Here is a 17,415-nt window from a genome sequence, read left to right as displayed (position 1 = left end):
AGCTCCATCTTCTTGATATCCTTCCCATGCAGGCAGGAACTTTTCATATTTATATAACATTCATCATTATGGCATCTGGTCCTACTAGCTGAAAAAAAGCTATTGTTTATCACAAAAGAGAAAGTAGATTACCTAAATGGTTGAACAAGTTATTGTATGTGGCTGACCAAAGCTGCTTTGGTGGATGCAATCAGCAGATCTCTAGGCATCCAGCTAAACCCAGGAAGACAAACTGGGCCCGCACTGTCATCCAACATTTCACTAAAAGAGCAGATATGGCAACACTGACAACCATATTTCACTCCATCGCGCAAGTCAATTCTGCAGGTTAAGATTTATCAAGAAGAGTTAAACCAAGACACAGGATATCATACCCAAGAAATACAACCTTTTTTTTTGAGCATGAACCCACATATGTACATGTTACCCTTGCGTCTTTTTATGAACCCATGTTTCCTCAACACAAGAATAAATTCCCATAATAATGTGTCGAATTTGTCATTTGGGTTATGTCCAAAACCCCACTCTCAAAGTTAGAGCTGACTGTGATTTCATTGGGGTAGGTGGAAAGGAATAAATTCTGATTTCAGCAATACGGGGGGGGGGGGGGGGGGGGGAACTTACTACACATACACTGTCTCCAAAAATTAAATTATTTTTTCTTAACTGTGATGGTACACTTCCGGGAAGACTGCATTAAGGATACCTAAATTATTCTGACATGCCATTTATTATACTCAATTTTATGTCTACACAATTTGACACAAAGTAAGTTATTTTTATAATACAGTTTGTCATGAAAACTGCTTAGTAGGACACAAAAGAAGTAATATTACTTGGAAAAATTCAGCAGTTGTCTGCCTTTCAGCACTAGCTGTTACAACAGAAGAGGTGTCATTATTGTATAATAGTATATTTTTGTAGAGGTAAGGGATTACAGAAGAAACAAAACTCCATAGGAAAAAAGCATCATGCTGTTCCTTATCAAAGCTACAAAAACAAAGCAAGCGAGGAAAACAAGTCCTGCTTTGCTGAAGGTACAACAGTGACATTTGAAGCCAAGAAGAGAAAAATTCAGAATTTCATATAAGACAGTTATTAGGTAAGTTTTAAAATGAAAAATCAATTTTATGTTTAACACTATTCAGGTATCATATGATAGAACAATACATTCTCAAAACTGGAATATGAGTTTTGTCTTAGCCTTATTGGTAACATTACTTAAGTACACTACTGTGCTATTCATTCAGTCATTTACAAGTGTTAATAAAGCCCCATAAAATCTTTTTGTTAGGTTTGTCTTATAGCTAGGAACATAAAGGCAGAATGGTTACCAGCTTGAAACATACACCGTCCCTAAAAATCAGGCCTCTCAAAATCAGGCCATCAGGTTTTTTGTCCCTACACCACAAAGGAGCAAGTTTCAAGTTCAGGGAAAAAGCTCCAAGCTTCCACTTCTCAGTTCTTAATCCGAACGAAAGACCCTTTCTTGTCGATTTTTATCAGCCATATCTAGACAACTTTCTTTAGGCGTAAGTCTGACTAAACTCCTACAACTCACTACCTGTTCCAACCCACATGCTGTGTCCTTACAAGTATTGATAAAAACAGTTCATATGGTTGTGAAAAGAGAGGGCGCTGAGAGGGATTAAAAATAATCAAGCAAAAATAATTAACAAACAGGAGGGAGAAAGTGGGTTCAGATGCAGTCCCACTTAAGAAAAAACAACACAGCGTGTCAAGGAGTGCCATGAGCTGCTTTAGCACGTCGACAGTCAGTGTCTTCCAAACAAGCAAAAGGCTAACTGAAAGCAGCATCTATTTAAGACAGTAAATATGCCATTACATAATTAACCAACAGCCAAAAGCTTTACTCATTAGTTGTACAGTTTATTTAGACAAGACAAAAGCTTGCACAGTTTTGTAACTGTATACAGAAATGAAAACATCTGAAATATATTAGGTTTTTTCCCCTGTATATTTAACTTTGTACTTTGTTCTTGGAAAAGTAACTCTTTTTTTTTTTTTTTTTTTTTTTTAGGATTCACGTTTCAGCAGTACATAGGCTCCCATGACTGCCAGAAGAGCATACTGCAAAAGAAAATAGAGAATAAAGATTGATTATAATTTCTCTTCACAGAAGCTCTGAAATTACAAATTGTTCAGTGTGCCCTCTCCAACGTTACACCTTCTAGATGAGTACAGAATTACAGAGTTGTGTTCCTACAGAATTACAGGATTATTTTAATGTGATCATATTCATCATAAATAGGCATCACAACTGTATACACTTAACTTATGAAATTCCTATAAACTAGATGTTTTCAAATTATTACAAATACTAAATTCTACTGGATAACAGACAAGCTAAAATAAGCAAGAAAACACAGCTCATTTTACATTAGGTACCAAACCACAGAAACAAGTTTATTAACGTGTGTTCTTATATGCAAGATTCTTACTATCTTTACTTGCTACTTTATAGTTTTAAATTCAAGTATTCAAAATGTCGGTATACATACCTTAAATTTTGGATAGTCATTCATTATTATAGTTACCATACCAACATAAGGCAAAAATCTATAATTGACAAAACAGATGAATGTAAAATTAACCCTCAAATATTACATGGAAATGTTTCAGTGTTACTCAGTCTTGAATATTTTAATGTAAAACAATCATTTATGCCTGTTACTAATGCATATCTGAATGAGATTTTTTTTTTTCCCTTAGATAAAAATTAATCAACTTATTTGAGAAAAGTCTTAGAGATTTCATCTCAACTGGGGAAGGGGACAAAGTCAGAAGCTCAAACTGTGCATAAAATTCCTGTGGAATGTGGAAATAATTTCCTAGTAATTTCTAGCAATTACAAGGATAAGTTAGTTAATTTCATATTTACTGGTGAATTATTTGTTAAATGTGCCATTTTTTCAAAAAAATTAATTTCCACTCTCGACATCAGTGAGAGGACTACAGAAAGCAACTTTTCCAGGTATTTTTTTTTTAATTACGATTTTATTTAAGAAATTTAAAAAATACCATACCAGATCTAGTTTGTAACAACAGCAGAACTGATTTAAGTTCTCAGTTTTCTTTCTATTTAATTACAGAGAACATAGACGTTTTGCATTACTTACCCTCTTGCTCTTCCAACAACATCTTTCTTCTCTAACCAGTTCTGACCTTCTTTGTACAAGCCTCTATCATCAACTTCATTATTATCACCTTTAGTCAGAAATTTGATGTTCCCATTTTCTCTAGAAGGCAACGAGGTGATAAACTAAATAACACTTAATTTAAAACCCTCAATTAACATCTACAAAGCACAATGAAGATGAAAAGTGCTACAAGATTAGATAACAATGTTTACTTCCAGTCCTGCTTGTCCTGCTTATTTAACAAACACCTTTAAATCATTAACATTACAGACTTTACTGACAGAGTCAATAGATTTTAACAAGAAATGTTTTTTAAAACACTCCTAGATTGTCATTTGATGTAAGCAATTACACAATGGACATGAAAGGGATATTGTCCATCCAGAGCAGACACTAAACTTCCTCAGCAAAAGCAGTATGTGCCTATCAGGGGAAAAAAAAAAACCAAAAACCAACCCTTTGCATTTTCAACAGAACAGAAATTTAACTCTGAAATATTGAATAATACTCTACTAAGAGGCATGTTGGTTTTTTTTTTTCTTTTTTTACAAATTGTGGAATAAGATCCTGTGAAGTCATCACACATTAGAGAATGAATTTAACTGAATTTAAATCACAAATTTCAGATGAGCTAGACTCTAAAAGTCTTCCCTTAGGAAAGAAAGTGGTATAATAATACAATGCTTTAGGCAATTTTCTTCTAAGTTCTATACACTTGTTTAACTCTTAGTAATCATATTTATGTCAAAATAAAGCTTTGTCCTTCTTTTGATGGAAATAAATATTGAAGACCCTATAAAGTAGCTGCAAATCTGCATCAAATTCAGTGTTTTGTCACTAACACTGCAATACAGTTTTAGGTCACTCATTAATTGTTAAACAATACAGGGAGTTCCAGGCAAAACCTCACTTATGTTTGATATTTATTAATGTGGCAAATAACCAGTCTTTAAATAACATCATTATGCGGGGTTTTTAGGGGACTGTACGGAGAAATCCAAGCGACAGAAACGCTTCAGTAGGTGGCCCTCTTCCCACCCGCAGATGAATGCCTGCAGAGCTCGGAGAGCCAGGCTGCTCCCTCGGAGCTGGGGCTGATGTCCTCACCTCTCCCGGCCACCGAGGAGGCTCAGTCCTTGCTGTAGGAACAGAGGTTTAAAACTCTGAACACGCCCAAGCCATAACCTTTCCCTACTGTTTCAAATGAACAAAGTATCTTACGCTATGTTTTGAACATGATATAATTTAACCACTGCTGTTAGAAAACCTGCCATGTTTCGCTCCCTCTCAAGCATTAGGCATACGTGCAGGTGATGCATGCAAGACTTCTGTTCAACACTCCCATTTAAAGTTATTAAGTTTACAGTCTTCAAAATGATTTTGCTCATGAAGCTGCTAATTGCAAGTAATGATATCGAGAAACAAGGAGTTTTTATGAAGACAAATTAGGTATTTAAAAAACAAAGAAAAAGAGGTAATTCTTGCATATATGTATTTGTTTCAAAAAAGTGCTGAAGAACAGGTATTACTCAAAAGATAAACACCTTCAGTTCATGGCCAGGGCTTCCTGAGGAGCAAGTATGTCAATGCTTGCCACCTCCAGGTGAGCTTTTCACTGTGCAGAATTAGAAACAGAATTGCCTCTCTCTTGTTTGAGAAGGAACTCTTTATCATACCAGGCATATGCAATAAAGGTAAAAACAAGTAATCTACCTGTTGCTTTTCAGCATGAATTGTTGTTGGCATTGTGACTAACAGACACAAAAAGAGTAAGAATCTCTTCTTTCATTCTGAGTCAAATCTCTTTTCTGGAAAACTTCAGTTAGCAAAGATCACACACTTGTCAGACTTCATCTATAGTTCTGATTCTGAATCTTCACCTTCTTTCAGAGATTTGCTTTTAGAAGTAGCTATTTCTCATAACCAAAATCCCAGTTCTACAACAGTCAGTACAGAAGTGGACTCTGCTCCCATACACATTGCTACTGCTGGCAAAAATAATGTGTATAGCTTCTGTTACTGGACTCCTCTTTAGCATAGGTTTACCTACTTCGAACCCGAGCAACTTCGCTGAGGGACAGGAGTCAGGGTCTCGAGAAGTGTGCCACAGAATTGGGGACAAAAGTGGATCACATCCTAGAGATGAGTTTTATCTTACACCATATCCTCACTTGCCTTTTTCATAAAATACTACCAAATTAACATGTAATTGAAAGTCACGGTGAAGGAAACTATATGTAGAAACAAGGAAAATGCCAAGTTGCATTACTTTTCATGTATTTTGATTACTCTGTGAACTATTGGAATGTCTCTGCCTTCAACTTTAAAAACAACTATTTCACCAGCTCTGATTGGGTCATCGTGGAAATTTGTTAAGAACAACAGGTCTCCCCTGTGAAAAGCTGGTTCCATGCTGCCACTACGAACAAAAAGAAAAAGAGAGTTTATTAGCATTACGGTAAATGAAAGAAGAACCATGAAAACAAAGAACGTTTAATTCTCACAGATAAACTCACCATTTTAACTGAAATCTGTAGCTTTACCCATTCAGTAACACTACACAGACATCTAACACAACCCAAACCTCAGTAAGTCCCAAGCTGAGCCAAGCTATAGAAGACTTTCTTACTGCCTCAGTGAAAGAAAGAAATAAGCTGTACAGAAAAGTAACAGTATTGTAGCTATGATGGAGGTACAAAACGAGCCATTCTGGTTAAGAAAACCAATCCATTAGTGAAAAGCCAAAAAATGTTTCCCAGTACAACAGGAAGTACTTCTCTACATAGAAAGAGTTTAATTAACATGAGCAAGAGTTATGCTTACATCAGTGATTATTATTAATGATCAGAAAATCCATGCCTTTTTTCAAAGCCGGCCATAGTATCTTTTGGTAACAACCTTTAAGGTAGGATTCCAGATCCCATAACTAATACCACGAACAGACAATTCCCATTAAAATACTGTTATTTATTGCATACATTCCTTGCTGACACACATTCAATTTCTGTAAGGCTGAATCTTCTACGAACATGTGTTTAACTTCACGTATTTGATCAGCACTCAGGGGCCTGCAGGACTGGCTCTTTATATACCAGAAGTAAGATACCACTGAGAGGGAAGCAACACACAAGTATAATTTACTCATAAAAGGAGTTTTACTGTAATACAACTTTAAAATAAATATACATATGGCAAAAAAAAAGGGGGGGGAAATTAACAAATAGACTGGAAAGTGTTCAATGGAAGTGCAGGAAGTGCAACACATTCACTTATTTTCTTCAGGAGACAACAGAAGCTTCATAGGATTACATGTATTTCTATTGAAGCAGAATTAATTTTTTTTTTAATCCTAACACCTATCCAGGAATTACTATCCCTAGGTAGCAATATATATATGCAAGTTTATCTATTAATTAAGTGAGCAAACCTAGATTTTCAAAGGTTTCACATATTTACTGCTTCTACAAACTTCAGTGAAAACTAGACTGCAATTACGAAAGCAGCCTTTGCTAAGTGTCCAAAAACACAGTTAGAATAAAGTAAGTGTTTGAGTACTTCTTTAAGTAGGTGAGATTTCAAACTCCAAATCTATTCAAGGGGGAAGGGGAGGAGACAAAGGAGAAAACAATATTTGGACTTTAACAAAAAAGCCTTTACACTGACTTACCTGAGCACCACAACAATAGGGCTTTCACTTCCAGTAATGACGATCAGCCCTTTCCATATCATAAGGGCAGAAGACACTATCATAGCAAAATTTAAGACTTGGTAATACAGCTATATGAAACAAGAAAAGTGGTTTTAAAAGTTACTGTGTTGTATTTAGAAGCACAACATAGAATTTCAACCCATATGCACCAGTGAATCACAATCCAGGCACGTGTACTTTTATGCTAAAATCATATTCCAACAGAAGTCTCATGGAACAGATTGCCGTATCAGCAATCCAACCATACTGCAGCATAAAATTTTAATCCACTGTGTGCCTCAATCTTGGCTTATTACGCCTGTGCAATACTCCCATTTGTCAGTGCTAGAAGCTAGCTAGTGAACTCGCTAGCAAAGACTTCTAAAATACAGGAAGCTCTGTGGCAAATGATCAAATCTATTTTGATCACACGTCCCTGACTCCTACCTGAGCTCATAGTCTTCAAAACACACATAAGAAATACTACAAGATCAGTAATAGCTGACTTCGTACTTTGAACAGTTATTTTTGTTTAAAAAGAGGAGCTGTGGGAGTAGAAGAGAGATGACAAAAGATCATTTTCTGCTATTGTCAGACAGAAATTTCTTATGTGGAAAATCTTTTATTGATTTGACTAACTTTTGGCCCCAAAACCCTACTGCTTCGCCCTCCATTACAGCAGTGGATGCACTTTCTTCACACTACTTCCTTTTTTTTTTTTTTCCTTGGCAACATAAGAAGATACACTGGTGGAAAACAACCCTGCCCATCTCCATTTATCGTGTGGCTCACCGATGTAAAATGTGGAACCAGAAATTCGCAGACCATCATTCTAGTTCGAAAATATATATACTGGGATTTTCAGGTATATGACCCACTTAACTTAGTATTGGTGAAGCTTCAAAGTCTGCTCTGAAGTTTTGGTTTTTTTTTAATGATTGACAGATACTAAAAAAACCCCACCAAACCAAGGAACTTTCACAGCCTGGAAGTCAGAAGGTTTGTCACCAGTCTTACAGTCGCCCTTCCAACCGGTTATGTGCACAATCACACAGTAAAGACAAAATAAAGACAGCTACTTTGAACTACACGAGTTCAAAAGTACCCATTTGCTTCCACACGCTGTACCTCCAGAACGGGGCCGATTACTGACAGGAATGTCAAAACACGGTTTCTCAGCTTTACACCCAAGACCCGAAGGGCCCCCCCGGCAGCCGCAGCCCCGCGCCCCGCCAGCGCGGCTGCCCCCGCTGCTCCAGGGGCCGCCGCTGAACACCGGACCCGCGCTCCAGGGCGCAGGGAAGGGCAGAACGCGGGCGCGGTTGTGCACACCCCCCCCGAGGGGGCACGGCCCAGCCGGTGGCGGAGCGGCCTCCCACCCACACCACGACCCGAAAGCCCAGCTCACTCCCAGGAGCCCGGCCGGCCCCAGCGCACCGCACGGCTCCGCGCCCCCGGCCCGGCCCAGTCCCGGGCGACCCCGAAGCTCCGGAACCTCCGAGCGGCGTCCGCATCCCGACCCATCCCTGGGCCCGCACGCCCCCGGGCCCCCCGCCTGCCCGGCACCGGCGAGCCCCGGCCGCTACCTGCCGCTTGTTCATGCGCCGCAGGTCCCCGAAGAGATCCATGGCGGGGCCCCCCGGGAAGGGCCGCACCCAGCCGGCGGCGGGAAGCTACCGGCACCCTCCCGGGCGGCTCCTCAGACGGGGGCGCAGTGGAAGACGCTCGCGCCCCAAACCCCTGCGCTGACCGCTAGCCGCAACTACCGCCGGCCCGGGGGAACGGCGGCGCGGGCAGCCCCTCTGCTCCCCGGGAGTTGTAGTCTCCCTCCTCCCGCCGCCCCGCTCACACTCGGTGGGCCGCAGCGGCCACCCGAACTACAATTCCCAGCATGCACCGCAGCAAAGGGCCCTGAGGGCGAGGCCCCTCGCCTCCTGCCCCTGGAGGTGCCCGACCGATTCGCTGTGCGAGGGGGCTCTCGGTGGGCGCTGGGACCCCGCGATACGGCGGCATGCGCCACACTGGTCTGTGCAGCAACAGAACGGCGGCACCGGCCTCCGGAGCCATATCTTTTGGATCAGGCGGCTGCCGGCGAGCCCTCTCTGGGGCCGCCGCTGCGTGTGCGCAGCTCATTGGCTGGCCGAGACGAGGCGGGGAGGGGGGAGAGCACGCAGGTGGGGCGGGGCGGGGCCAAAGGGGCGGGGCGCGGCGTGCTGAGGCGCGGTGCGGCGGACCGGCGGGCGGGCGCTGTGGCGGGCGCTGTGGCGGGCCGTGGGGAGGGCGGTGGCTGAGGGGGCAGGCGGTGCCGTTGTTCGGTGGTGAGCCCTCGGCCTTGCTGTCAGGGCAGGCACCGGCATCTGGAACGGGATCTGCCTCAGAAAGCACTCGGGGGCAGGGGACAGCAGGCTGCCTCGCTAACTGTGGGAGGGATCAAGGTCACGTCATCTCAGCAGCTCATTTCACCTCAGTGTTCGTTCAGGGACCACTACACAGGCCTTGAAAAGAGAAAGCCACAAAGTCCTAGAAGAAGCTGTACTTGTATGTGGCAGTGGCTCAGTCTTTTCCACAGGCCTGGCTGCTGACGGTTTGTACTAGTCAGAAAACAGCTAGCAGCAGCTCAGGTCCTCCAGGGTAGGACAGGGAGAGTTGATACATACAGCTGTCAATTACAGTCTTCCCTTTGTCCTTCATCACGCGGGAACTGATGTTCATAAAAAATGTGACCTCACAGAAAGCGGTGAGGGAGCTGGATTTGGTTTGGGGGTGATTTCGTGGATGTTCCTCTCAGCTTGAATGCCAGATGAAGGCGTTTTGCCCATCGTTAGGCCACTTGTCCCTATAGCACTGCTGTGGCTGTGCTCTTAAAACTGTATGACTATGCAGTGAACTGGATTTTCAACTAATCCATGTAAAAAGACTTCCAGATAAAGAAGATGGGGATCATGAAGAAGGGAGTATTTTTAAACTGTATTTTCTCCCAAATTCAGTTCATTGCCACAAACAGACCAGCATCTGTTGGAAGTTAACTTCTTTCCATGCAGAAGGGCTGAGCAGATGATCTCTGGAAGTCTCTTCCAGTTCTGCATTTGAATGATCGCGTAAGTCTGAAGCAACAACCAGCCAACTAGGTACAGGTCATTGCCCAGAGCTTGTTGATTTGCTGGGAATTGAATGAACCAAGCTAAGTGAGGTTTTCACCAAGTTCAGGATTAGCTCCTGAAGACCGGGAATGACAATGGGAGAACAAAGGACACAGGGAAATGCTACTAAGATAAATGGCAGCAAATCGTTTGTCTGAAGGAGCATTGGAAAGGTGTTTCCATAGTTTGCCAGAGGTTGCTCAAGACTTTCTGTTAGCAAACAGTTGGAAAAGAGTGACTAACAGTGGCAGAACTGGCATTAGACCACAGAGGAATGTGTAATGGTACCATGAATGGACAGAAATGGCAAATGGACACCAGAAAGAAAGCTCCAAGGACACTAGCTAGGCGTTATCTTGATAAGATCCTTCGTCTTCTCACCTGATTATTCTTTCAGTGACACCAGTATTACTTTACTTACTACACAGGAATTCCTCTAAGTTTACGTTATTTCAGGTTAGTTTTCTCTGATATCCTTTAAATACTCAAAAGAGAAAGTCATATGGAAGTTGATTTTCTGTGTTAACCATACCCCTAAGGCGCACAGTAAGGGTTGTGTGAGGAATTCTGATGTATGAGGAGAGGCTGAGAGAGCTGAGGTTACTCATCCTGGAGAACAGATCCGCTCCAGCGGGATCTTAGCAATGTATATATACCCAATAAATACCTGATGGGACGGAATAAACAAACAGCCAGACTCTTCTTGCTCGTTCCCAGTGGCAGGATGGGAGGCAATAGGCACAAACTGAAACACAGGAAATTCCATTTAAACGTCAGAAAAATGTTTTTTATTGTGCGGGTGGTCAAACACTGGAACAGGTTTCTCAGAGAGTTTGTGGAGTCACCTTGGAGATACTCAAAACCTGCCTGGACAAGGCCCTGGTTGTGGGTCATGGGGACAACCGACTTACCAGGAACCCTCAGCAGCAGTGCTGGAAGGAACGCATCATAGCAGCTGCACCCTACACGCGTACGTCAAAAGACCCAGACGACCTTCATCCATCTAAGCTTTGGCAGTATGCTGCAGCCAAAGCACACTTGTTTCGATGGTTCTGTAGATAGCATTATACCTGGCTGCCTTGTCTGCTCAGCCCGAGTCACACAGCTGTCCTTTAAAATAGATACTTCAGCATTACCACAGAGCGTGGCTGATACACGTCCCTGGAGCCACAACAGAATACGTGATGCAATTTGTCATTATCCCTCTTTGAGCAGATGTAGTGTTCAGAAGTAATTACTAAGACAGACATGGAGAAGGAAGATACACAAGAGCAAACTCAAAGGTGGCTAGAAGATTTCTGTATTTTCTTTGTGTAATTAAGATTTTAATTAAAAAGATGTGGAACAAAGGTATCTAGTCTTTAAGAGTGGGATCTGCCCGCTGAAGTGTTTGATAGATTCTTGCCCAGCAAAAGGTTTTCTGCAATTCCCCTGGAGTAGGTTTTCATACCATGCTACTTAGACAGATTTTTTAAAAAAATAGAGATTTTCTCCTTTGTGTACAAATCTGCTTGCCAGTTTGGTTTTTTTAAATGACAAAGATTAAAAATGGTGATTGGGACAAAATGATCAGGAAGTAGAACCAATTTAAGGGAGACTAACAAATCACCATCTCTTGTGGGTGACTGTTATCCACAAAATCTGGAGTCGCATACTGGTTTTTGTGCATCTTCTGTGACGTATTGAGTCCTTTTGCAGAGTTTACAGAGGTGTCCATATATGACAGAGAAAAGGAACGATAAAGGTAATAGTTCAGTGAAGCTTTAGGAAAAGTCCAAATACCTGTTGGTTACCTTCTGCCCATGACACAAATGTCAGAGTTGTTATTGTAAGAGGATAGTCATTCAGGTCTTTGATTTTTCATTTGCTCCTCTAAGAGCAGCTAATTGCTGATTCTCAAAAGAACTCGGAGTGTCTCACATGTTCTTCTGTTTCAAATAAGTCTCTTCATGATGAATAAACCGTCAATTGCTTCTGTATTGTTGTTAGATGCGTACTGTGATGATGATTTAGAACCCATGCCTATTTATGAGCCTGTAAACCTTTTCAGTGCTAGCTAAATCCTGCTTTTCAATGGCTGACTGCTCCCATAAGTGCATTTCCCACATGTCTGATATTTATACAACTGGGAAATGATGATCACAAAACTACTAATTAAAATATATAACACATAAGCTACCCATTGTCTAATTACATTTCTCTCCCAGAAAATTGTGCCTTTCAAGCAAAAAAAGGCCAAATTCTCATTTACACCAGAAATAATCGTACCTGGAGTAAATCTAAACCCCTCATTGAATATACCACTAATTTACACTAGGGTAGCAGAACTGAGTTTAGACCAGTAACTCATAGGCAATTATAAACAATTTGGCAATTAAATCTTTGTTAAATTTATTTTGCCATTGGAATGAAATTTTTATGTTATTTCTTGTGGTTATAGATGTACGTTTCACTGTAGCTATTAAAATAGTTCATTATATTAATGCACAATATTGTATTTGCCTTAATATAAAAAAACCCACAACAAACGAGCTTTTGTTACAAAATACTGTGTACCACACCCACATTCCTACTAAAGTAGAATAGATTTAAACCTTACTTTGCATTTAATTATATGTTTACATTTAACAGTAAATATTTGACTCTTTTCTATTATCCAGTTCTTCTAAGCAAGTTTATAACCGTGTTTTCAGGGTTATTTTATACTGGTTGTGATGTTCGACGTAGTTCGGGTTGGTTAACAATATCTCCTCCAATAAACTGTTTCAGACTGTTTTTCCTGGTTCAACAACTGAGCAGTGCAGTACCGTGATGCATGATTGTGACCTAGCTCTCTGGCTGTAAACACGCTCTGCAGTCCTCGTGTATTGCTACTACAGTATGAAAAACGGACTGGACAGGTACAAGAAGGTATGTCTGACAAGCCTTTGGGCTAGCTGATGCCTTGCTGTGCTCTCTTGTGGCTGCTGCAATCCAGAATAAATCACGAGACTTTCGAGGCTGTTGCAGGATTTCATTGATGCAAAGGAGAGAGGAAGACTTAGGATGCTGTTGCGCTTCTACATCTTCCTGCAAACATAGCGCTGTACAGTCTCGCTGTAGTTAAGAAGTCACAAAATGAATGGCTGACAGTAAATGGATGAATTTGCATCCTAGACTAGAGTTGCAATGCTGCAACCCACAGAATGAAGGCAAGTGGCTGTGACAGGAGAATGATCTCTGAGTGTTGCTTGTAGGTAGTGCTTTAATTCACAAAACAGGCGGAAAATTATTCTTGCCTGTTGTGAAGTAGGAGTACATTAATTCTGGAGCTGAAAGACAAGCCATTTAGCAGGGAAATGGCAGTACCTGAGAGAAAGTAAATGACAAAGACTGGGCAGTGTTAGAACAGTTCCTTGCAGTCATTCCTGATGGAGAGAATGAAAAATGGAAGTTCAGATGATAAAATCTAATTCTGTAACAAGTAGAGGGAGAAAGCAGAGCTAGTGTATGGAGAATTTAGAAAAGCAAGAAGGCAACTTTGTGTTGAGACCCACTAGGATTGAAGCTGCTTAGTTTTTTGTTCACAGAGATGGTACATTCTTTTGTCCAAGGCACAAACCCACGCTTAATTCTGAGACCGTAGTATCTTTGCTAGTATCTTTGCCTGTCAATTTGCTATTGATTAGAGTTCCAAAGCTCAGAAAACACTTTTACTCACCCATTGTTCATGGTGAGTCAAGGGAAACATATTAGGAACGTGCTTTTCTTCCTTTTCCACAGATGCTAGGAATCACCCACACTTCTGTTGGTGGCTTTGTTATTTTACCATCTGGATGGTTTAGATTATTAAAGGTTACATGTATTTCGAAATCTTCCCATACTCTGGATGTTTGACTTCAATATTTGTACAGTAGATCTTTTGGAGCTCTGCAGCTAGAAAATTATGCTAATTTTTTAGTACACAGAAGAATGTAGCTCTTGACATTCTGGCTGATTTGCCAGACCTTTGCAAACATCCAGGCGTTAGTGGTACCTGTATATATAATATTTGAATTGCAGCTCTTTGTTTTCAAAGAGATTGGTCATGGGCAAATAACCAGCACCTTGCGCCTGAGCTGAAAAATGTAGGTTAATAGGGAAAGCCGTAGAAGTCCATTTGCAGCCACGCAGAGTAAAGCACAGAAGAAATGCAATAAGTGACTTCCCCAGTGAGCACTCTTTTTTTCCAAATACATTTGGAAATATTCTGCTTCCTGTTCCTGTGGCTCAACAGGCTGTTAGAGCAGCCAGTAATGCACACAGTGCTGTCCAAAAGCAACAGGATGCCACTTACACCAATACCACACTCTCTTCTGGATTCTTCTAATACTTGGAGCTCTAAGCTGCCCATATGAGGAGCTGCATCTGAGTGCAGGTAAGTGGAAAGCAGCCTCCTTTGCTCTGAAAGAAGCTTCTGCTGTATCTGCCAAGCAATAGCATTGAAAGGGAAAAGATGTGTCAGAGAAGGGATGTATTTCAGAGGAAAGGGACTGAAGTATGAATGTCAACAGGCAACTTGGGTATTCACTGAACACATCTCCTTTGAACCCATTGCTTTGGAAGCAACACTGGCCCCTGTGCACACAGTAGACGATATTGTTCTTCACCTTGGCCAGCCTCAGTTTGATTTTCTTTTATCATGTCCATAAGCAGGATCATGATCCTCATACTTCCTCCCGTTACCTTTAGTTTGTTGCCAGAGGAACTATGCAGGACCAGGTGTCTCTGTCTTCAGATCTTGTTACTCCACATTTTCACCCAACGTTACACGCTTGATCCACACTGGACCCAGTGTCTACTTCTCTTCAGTTTCTCAGAAAAACCAATCTCTGAGCATTACACCATTCTCTGAGCCACAAAGCTGAGCTGACAATATGGGCTGGGATAGCCAGGTCACTGGGAATGTAACCCTGACTCAGTTGCCTCCTTCTGCATGAAATCATGTTTCTGGCAAAGACAGGAATGCTGACAGCTCTCCTGCGGCAGCCGGCAGGGAGTCTTAGGTACCTCTTTCCTCCTCGTTGTGTGGTTTACATGTGGCTTCATTATCTTCAACGCTTCAGTCTCATTCATTTTCACACACACAATATCCACTGATGTGCTGAAGGGTTGCTTTTTCTGTGTGTGAAAAACAGTACAGTGGAATATGACTCCAGGTACACACCTTTGCTCTTAAAAGTAATTTTTGAAGTAATTTCAGCTGCTTCTGTTAGACCACACACCAAGTAGTCTCAGGCAATACTGCCTGCCTTGCCTTTGAAATCCCATTAAGGTTCCTTAAAATTGGGCACCCAACAGGCAAGACTCTCAGAATGACCTGGCACTGTGGAAATGGAGGCCTTCATGTTTGGGGTTATTAATGGGCCTTTCTGGTTTAAGTCTCACTCTTCTGAGAGGCTTTTTTTTCAGTCACTGAAAATCTAAGTACAGACGTTTCCCTGGGGCTTTGTGAAGGCTCTGATTTATCTATTGTTTTCAGTGCATGCTTCCAAGGGGCATTCTTATTTTGCCATTGTCTTGTTTTGCTTTTGTATTGCATTCAAATTTATCTACCCTTTATCTCAATAAAATTCCTTTCTTTGCTTTAAGGGTAAGCGTTAGCTGGACAGCAAGAGTTTTATAATTTAAAACATCTCAGTAAGGATTCCTTTGTAAGTAGCCTTTGAGAACGCCTCTCCTCTCCCTTTTGGGGCAGCTTATGGCAGATGGCACCTTCCTCTGGAGAGGTGGCTGAGGAAGGGGCTGCCTACATCTGCTCTGCCTGCAGCCGAGGAAGGGGTCTCCGTGTTCTCTCAGCGGCCTCAAAAGCGCCATTTCCTTACCCGGAATATGTTGAGAGCAGTGCAAATGTCTAATGCCTTCTGGGGGCGATTCCCAAAGGGGGGTCTGGTGCTTGTCCTGGAGGTGTGATGGGTTTTGCCCTCAGCACAGTTCCTGCCTTGCTGCAGCTCCCGAGGCTGCCGGCAGAAAGGGTTCCTGGAGCCCGCCTGCATCGCTGGCAGCAGCCCCTAACCTAGAAGTATTTTCTGCAAAAACAGGCTTGCCGTTGTCCACAGTAAAAGTTTTTTTGTCTCATGCTATAGTGCCAGGAGACAGATGTTTCTTTAGGGCAGTTGTCTCCAAACGTTTCTGATCACACGAAAATCAGTAAAAATTTTTTGATCATGCACCCCCAATATCTGTATATTTATTTATTTATAAATTAAATAAATGTACTACTGTGCTAATATATTATGCACATTATAAAACATACACACAAAAAAGATGAGATAAAGGTGAAATAAACATTATTTTAAAAATATTTTATTTTGTTTTATTTCATTTATTTTTTAATGGTACAAAAAATATCTTCTTCCTGCACCCCAACGGGTGCACACACCCCACTTCTTTGGAGACCACTGCTTTAGAGCATGCATGGCTTTTGTCTTGTGTAACTTCTCTCATGAATCTTACTACCTGTCTTGGTAGCTGGCAAGAATCTATTCATAGGCACAGTTTTCAACCAGAATGTCACTTTGCATGGTTGTATTTCTAAATCTATGAGTCAACGTTTTTAGTCTGCTCTGCAACCCAATATCTGGATCGCTAATCTGATTACAGCTGAGTAGTTTTGTTTCAGGGAATAGTTTATTTGTGAAAATAATTTCTTTTTCTGGGGGAAAAGGGGAAGAGAGGGAGGGATCAAACTATCTGAACATTCAATTGAATTTAGCAAGTAATGTTCTCTTTTCCTTCCCCTTCCCCCAAGGAATAGAAAAAAAATGAGAAACAACTTGAAAAAATGTTTAGGCTTTTCCAAGTGAAAAGAAGTTTAATTTTTAAAACCGCCCAAGAGTAAATGAGGGGAATATAAAAAGGTTTTAAAAAAATTCTAACAAAAGGAAATATTTAATCCTTGTTCAAGAACAATCTCTTGGTGAACTAAAAATGTGTGTAATGTGTTAGGTTTTGCTTTTTGCTGGGGGAGGGGAGAACGCTGAGATGGCTTATGGGATTTTTTGTTTCTTTTTCCTATGAAAACTGCTAAAGCTTTTGCATAAAACTAGCTTAGCTTGAATCTGAAATGATCTGAAATGCTCTCTGCATTCTTCGTGAGTGGGGAGTGTTCATAAAGTTCACCAGCCTCAGAAAAGTTTTACCCAGCCTCCTTTCCCAAAGGTTCTCAGCTCTAGTGACAGGCTTAATTGTCACTTATTTTGCTCTCTCCCCTTGTCATGCCTTATATCAGCCCACAGACACGGTGTCATGGGCATAATCAGATTCTCAAAGCTGCATTGTGTCAAGAGACAGTACAGAAGCGATGCCCCAGCAGCAATACTGTTGTCTGCACCGGTAGGCTTCCTGCAGAACACTTCTGCAAAATCTGTCTGTCCCTTCAGCTGTCCCCTGCACACATGGCCCCACA

General features: G+C 41.5%; 1 protein-coding gene across 1 annotated transcript; it reads right to left on the bottom strand.

The window, feature by feature from the left end:
* Positions 1 to 2,037: 2,037 nt before the first annotated feature.
* SEC11C (SEC11 homolog C, signal peptidase complex subunit) lies at positions 2,038 to 8,606 on the bottom strand. Its single transcript, XM_050913132.1, has 6 exons — positions 8,436 to 8,606; positions 6,829 to 6,938; positions 5,431 to 5,580; positions 3,141 to 3,260; positions 2,523 to 2,580; positions 2,038 to 2,091 (listed from the first exon to the last, which is right to left on the bottom strand). Exons 1-6 carry the CDS (start codon positions 8,475 to 8,477, stop codon positions 2,038 to 2,040), a joined length of 534 nt encoding a protein of 177 aa, XP_050769089.1. The 5' UTR covers positions 8,478 to 8,606.
* Between the last annotated feature and the right edge of the window lie 8,809 nt (positions 8,607 to 17,415).

Source organism: Gymnogyps californianus, chromosome Z (genome assembly GCF_018139145.2).
Source record: "Gymnogyps californianus isolate 813 chromosome Z, ASM1813914v2, whole genome shotgun sequence".
Lineage (NCBI taxonomy): Eukaryota > Metazoa > Chordata > Aves > Accipitriformes > Cathartidae > Gymnogyps > Gymnogyps californianus.
This window is presented reverse-complemented; position numbering and strand designations above follow the sequence as displayed.

Excerpts from the sequence above, each read along its gene's own strand:
- SEC11C (XM_050913132.1), bottom strand. The coding sequence starts at position 8,477 with ATGGATCTCTTCGGGGACCTGCGGCGCATGAACAAGCGGCAG. Across the intron at positions 6,939-8,435 it reads GGCGCATGAACAAGCGGCAG|CTGTATTACCAAGTCTTAAA; the intron begins GTAGCGGCCGGG and ends TGTTTCATATAG. Across the intron at positions 2,092-2,522 it reads ATGACTATCCAAAATTTAAG|TATGCTCTTCTGGCAGTCAT; the intron begins GTATGTATACCG and ends TTTCTTTTGCAG.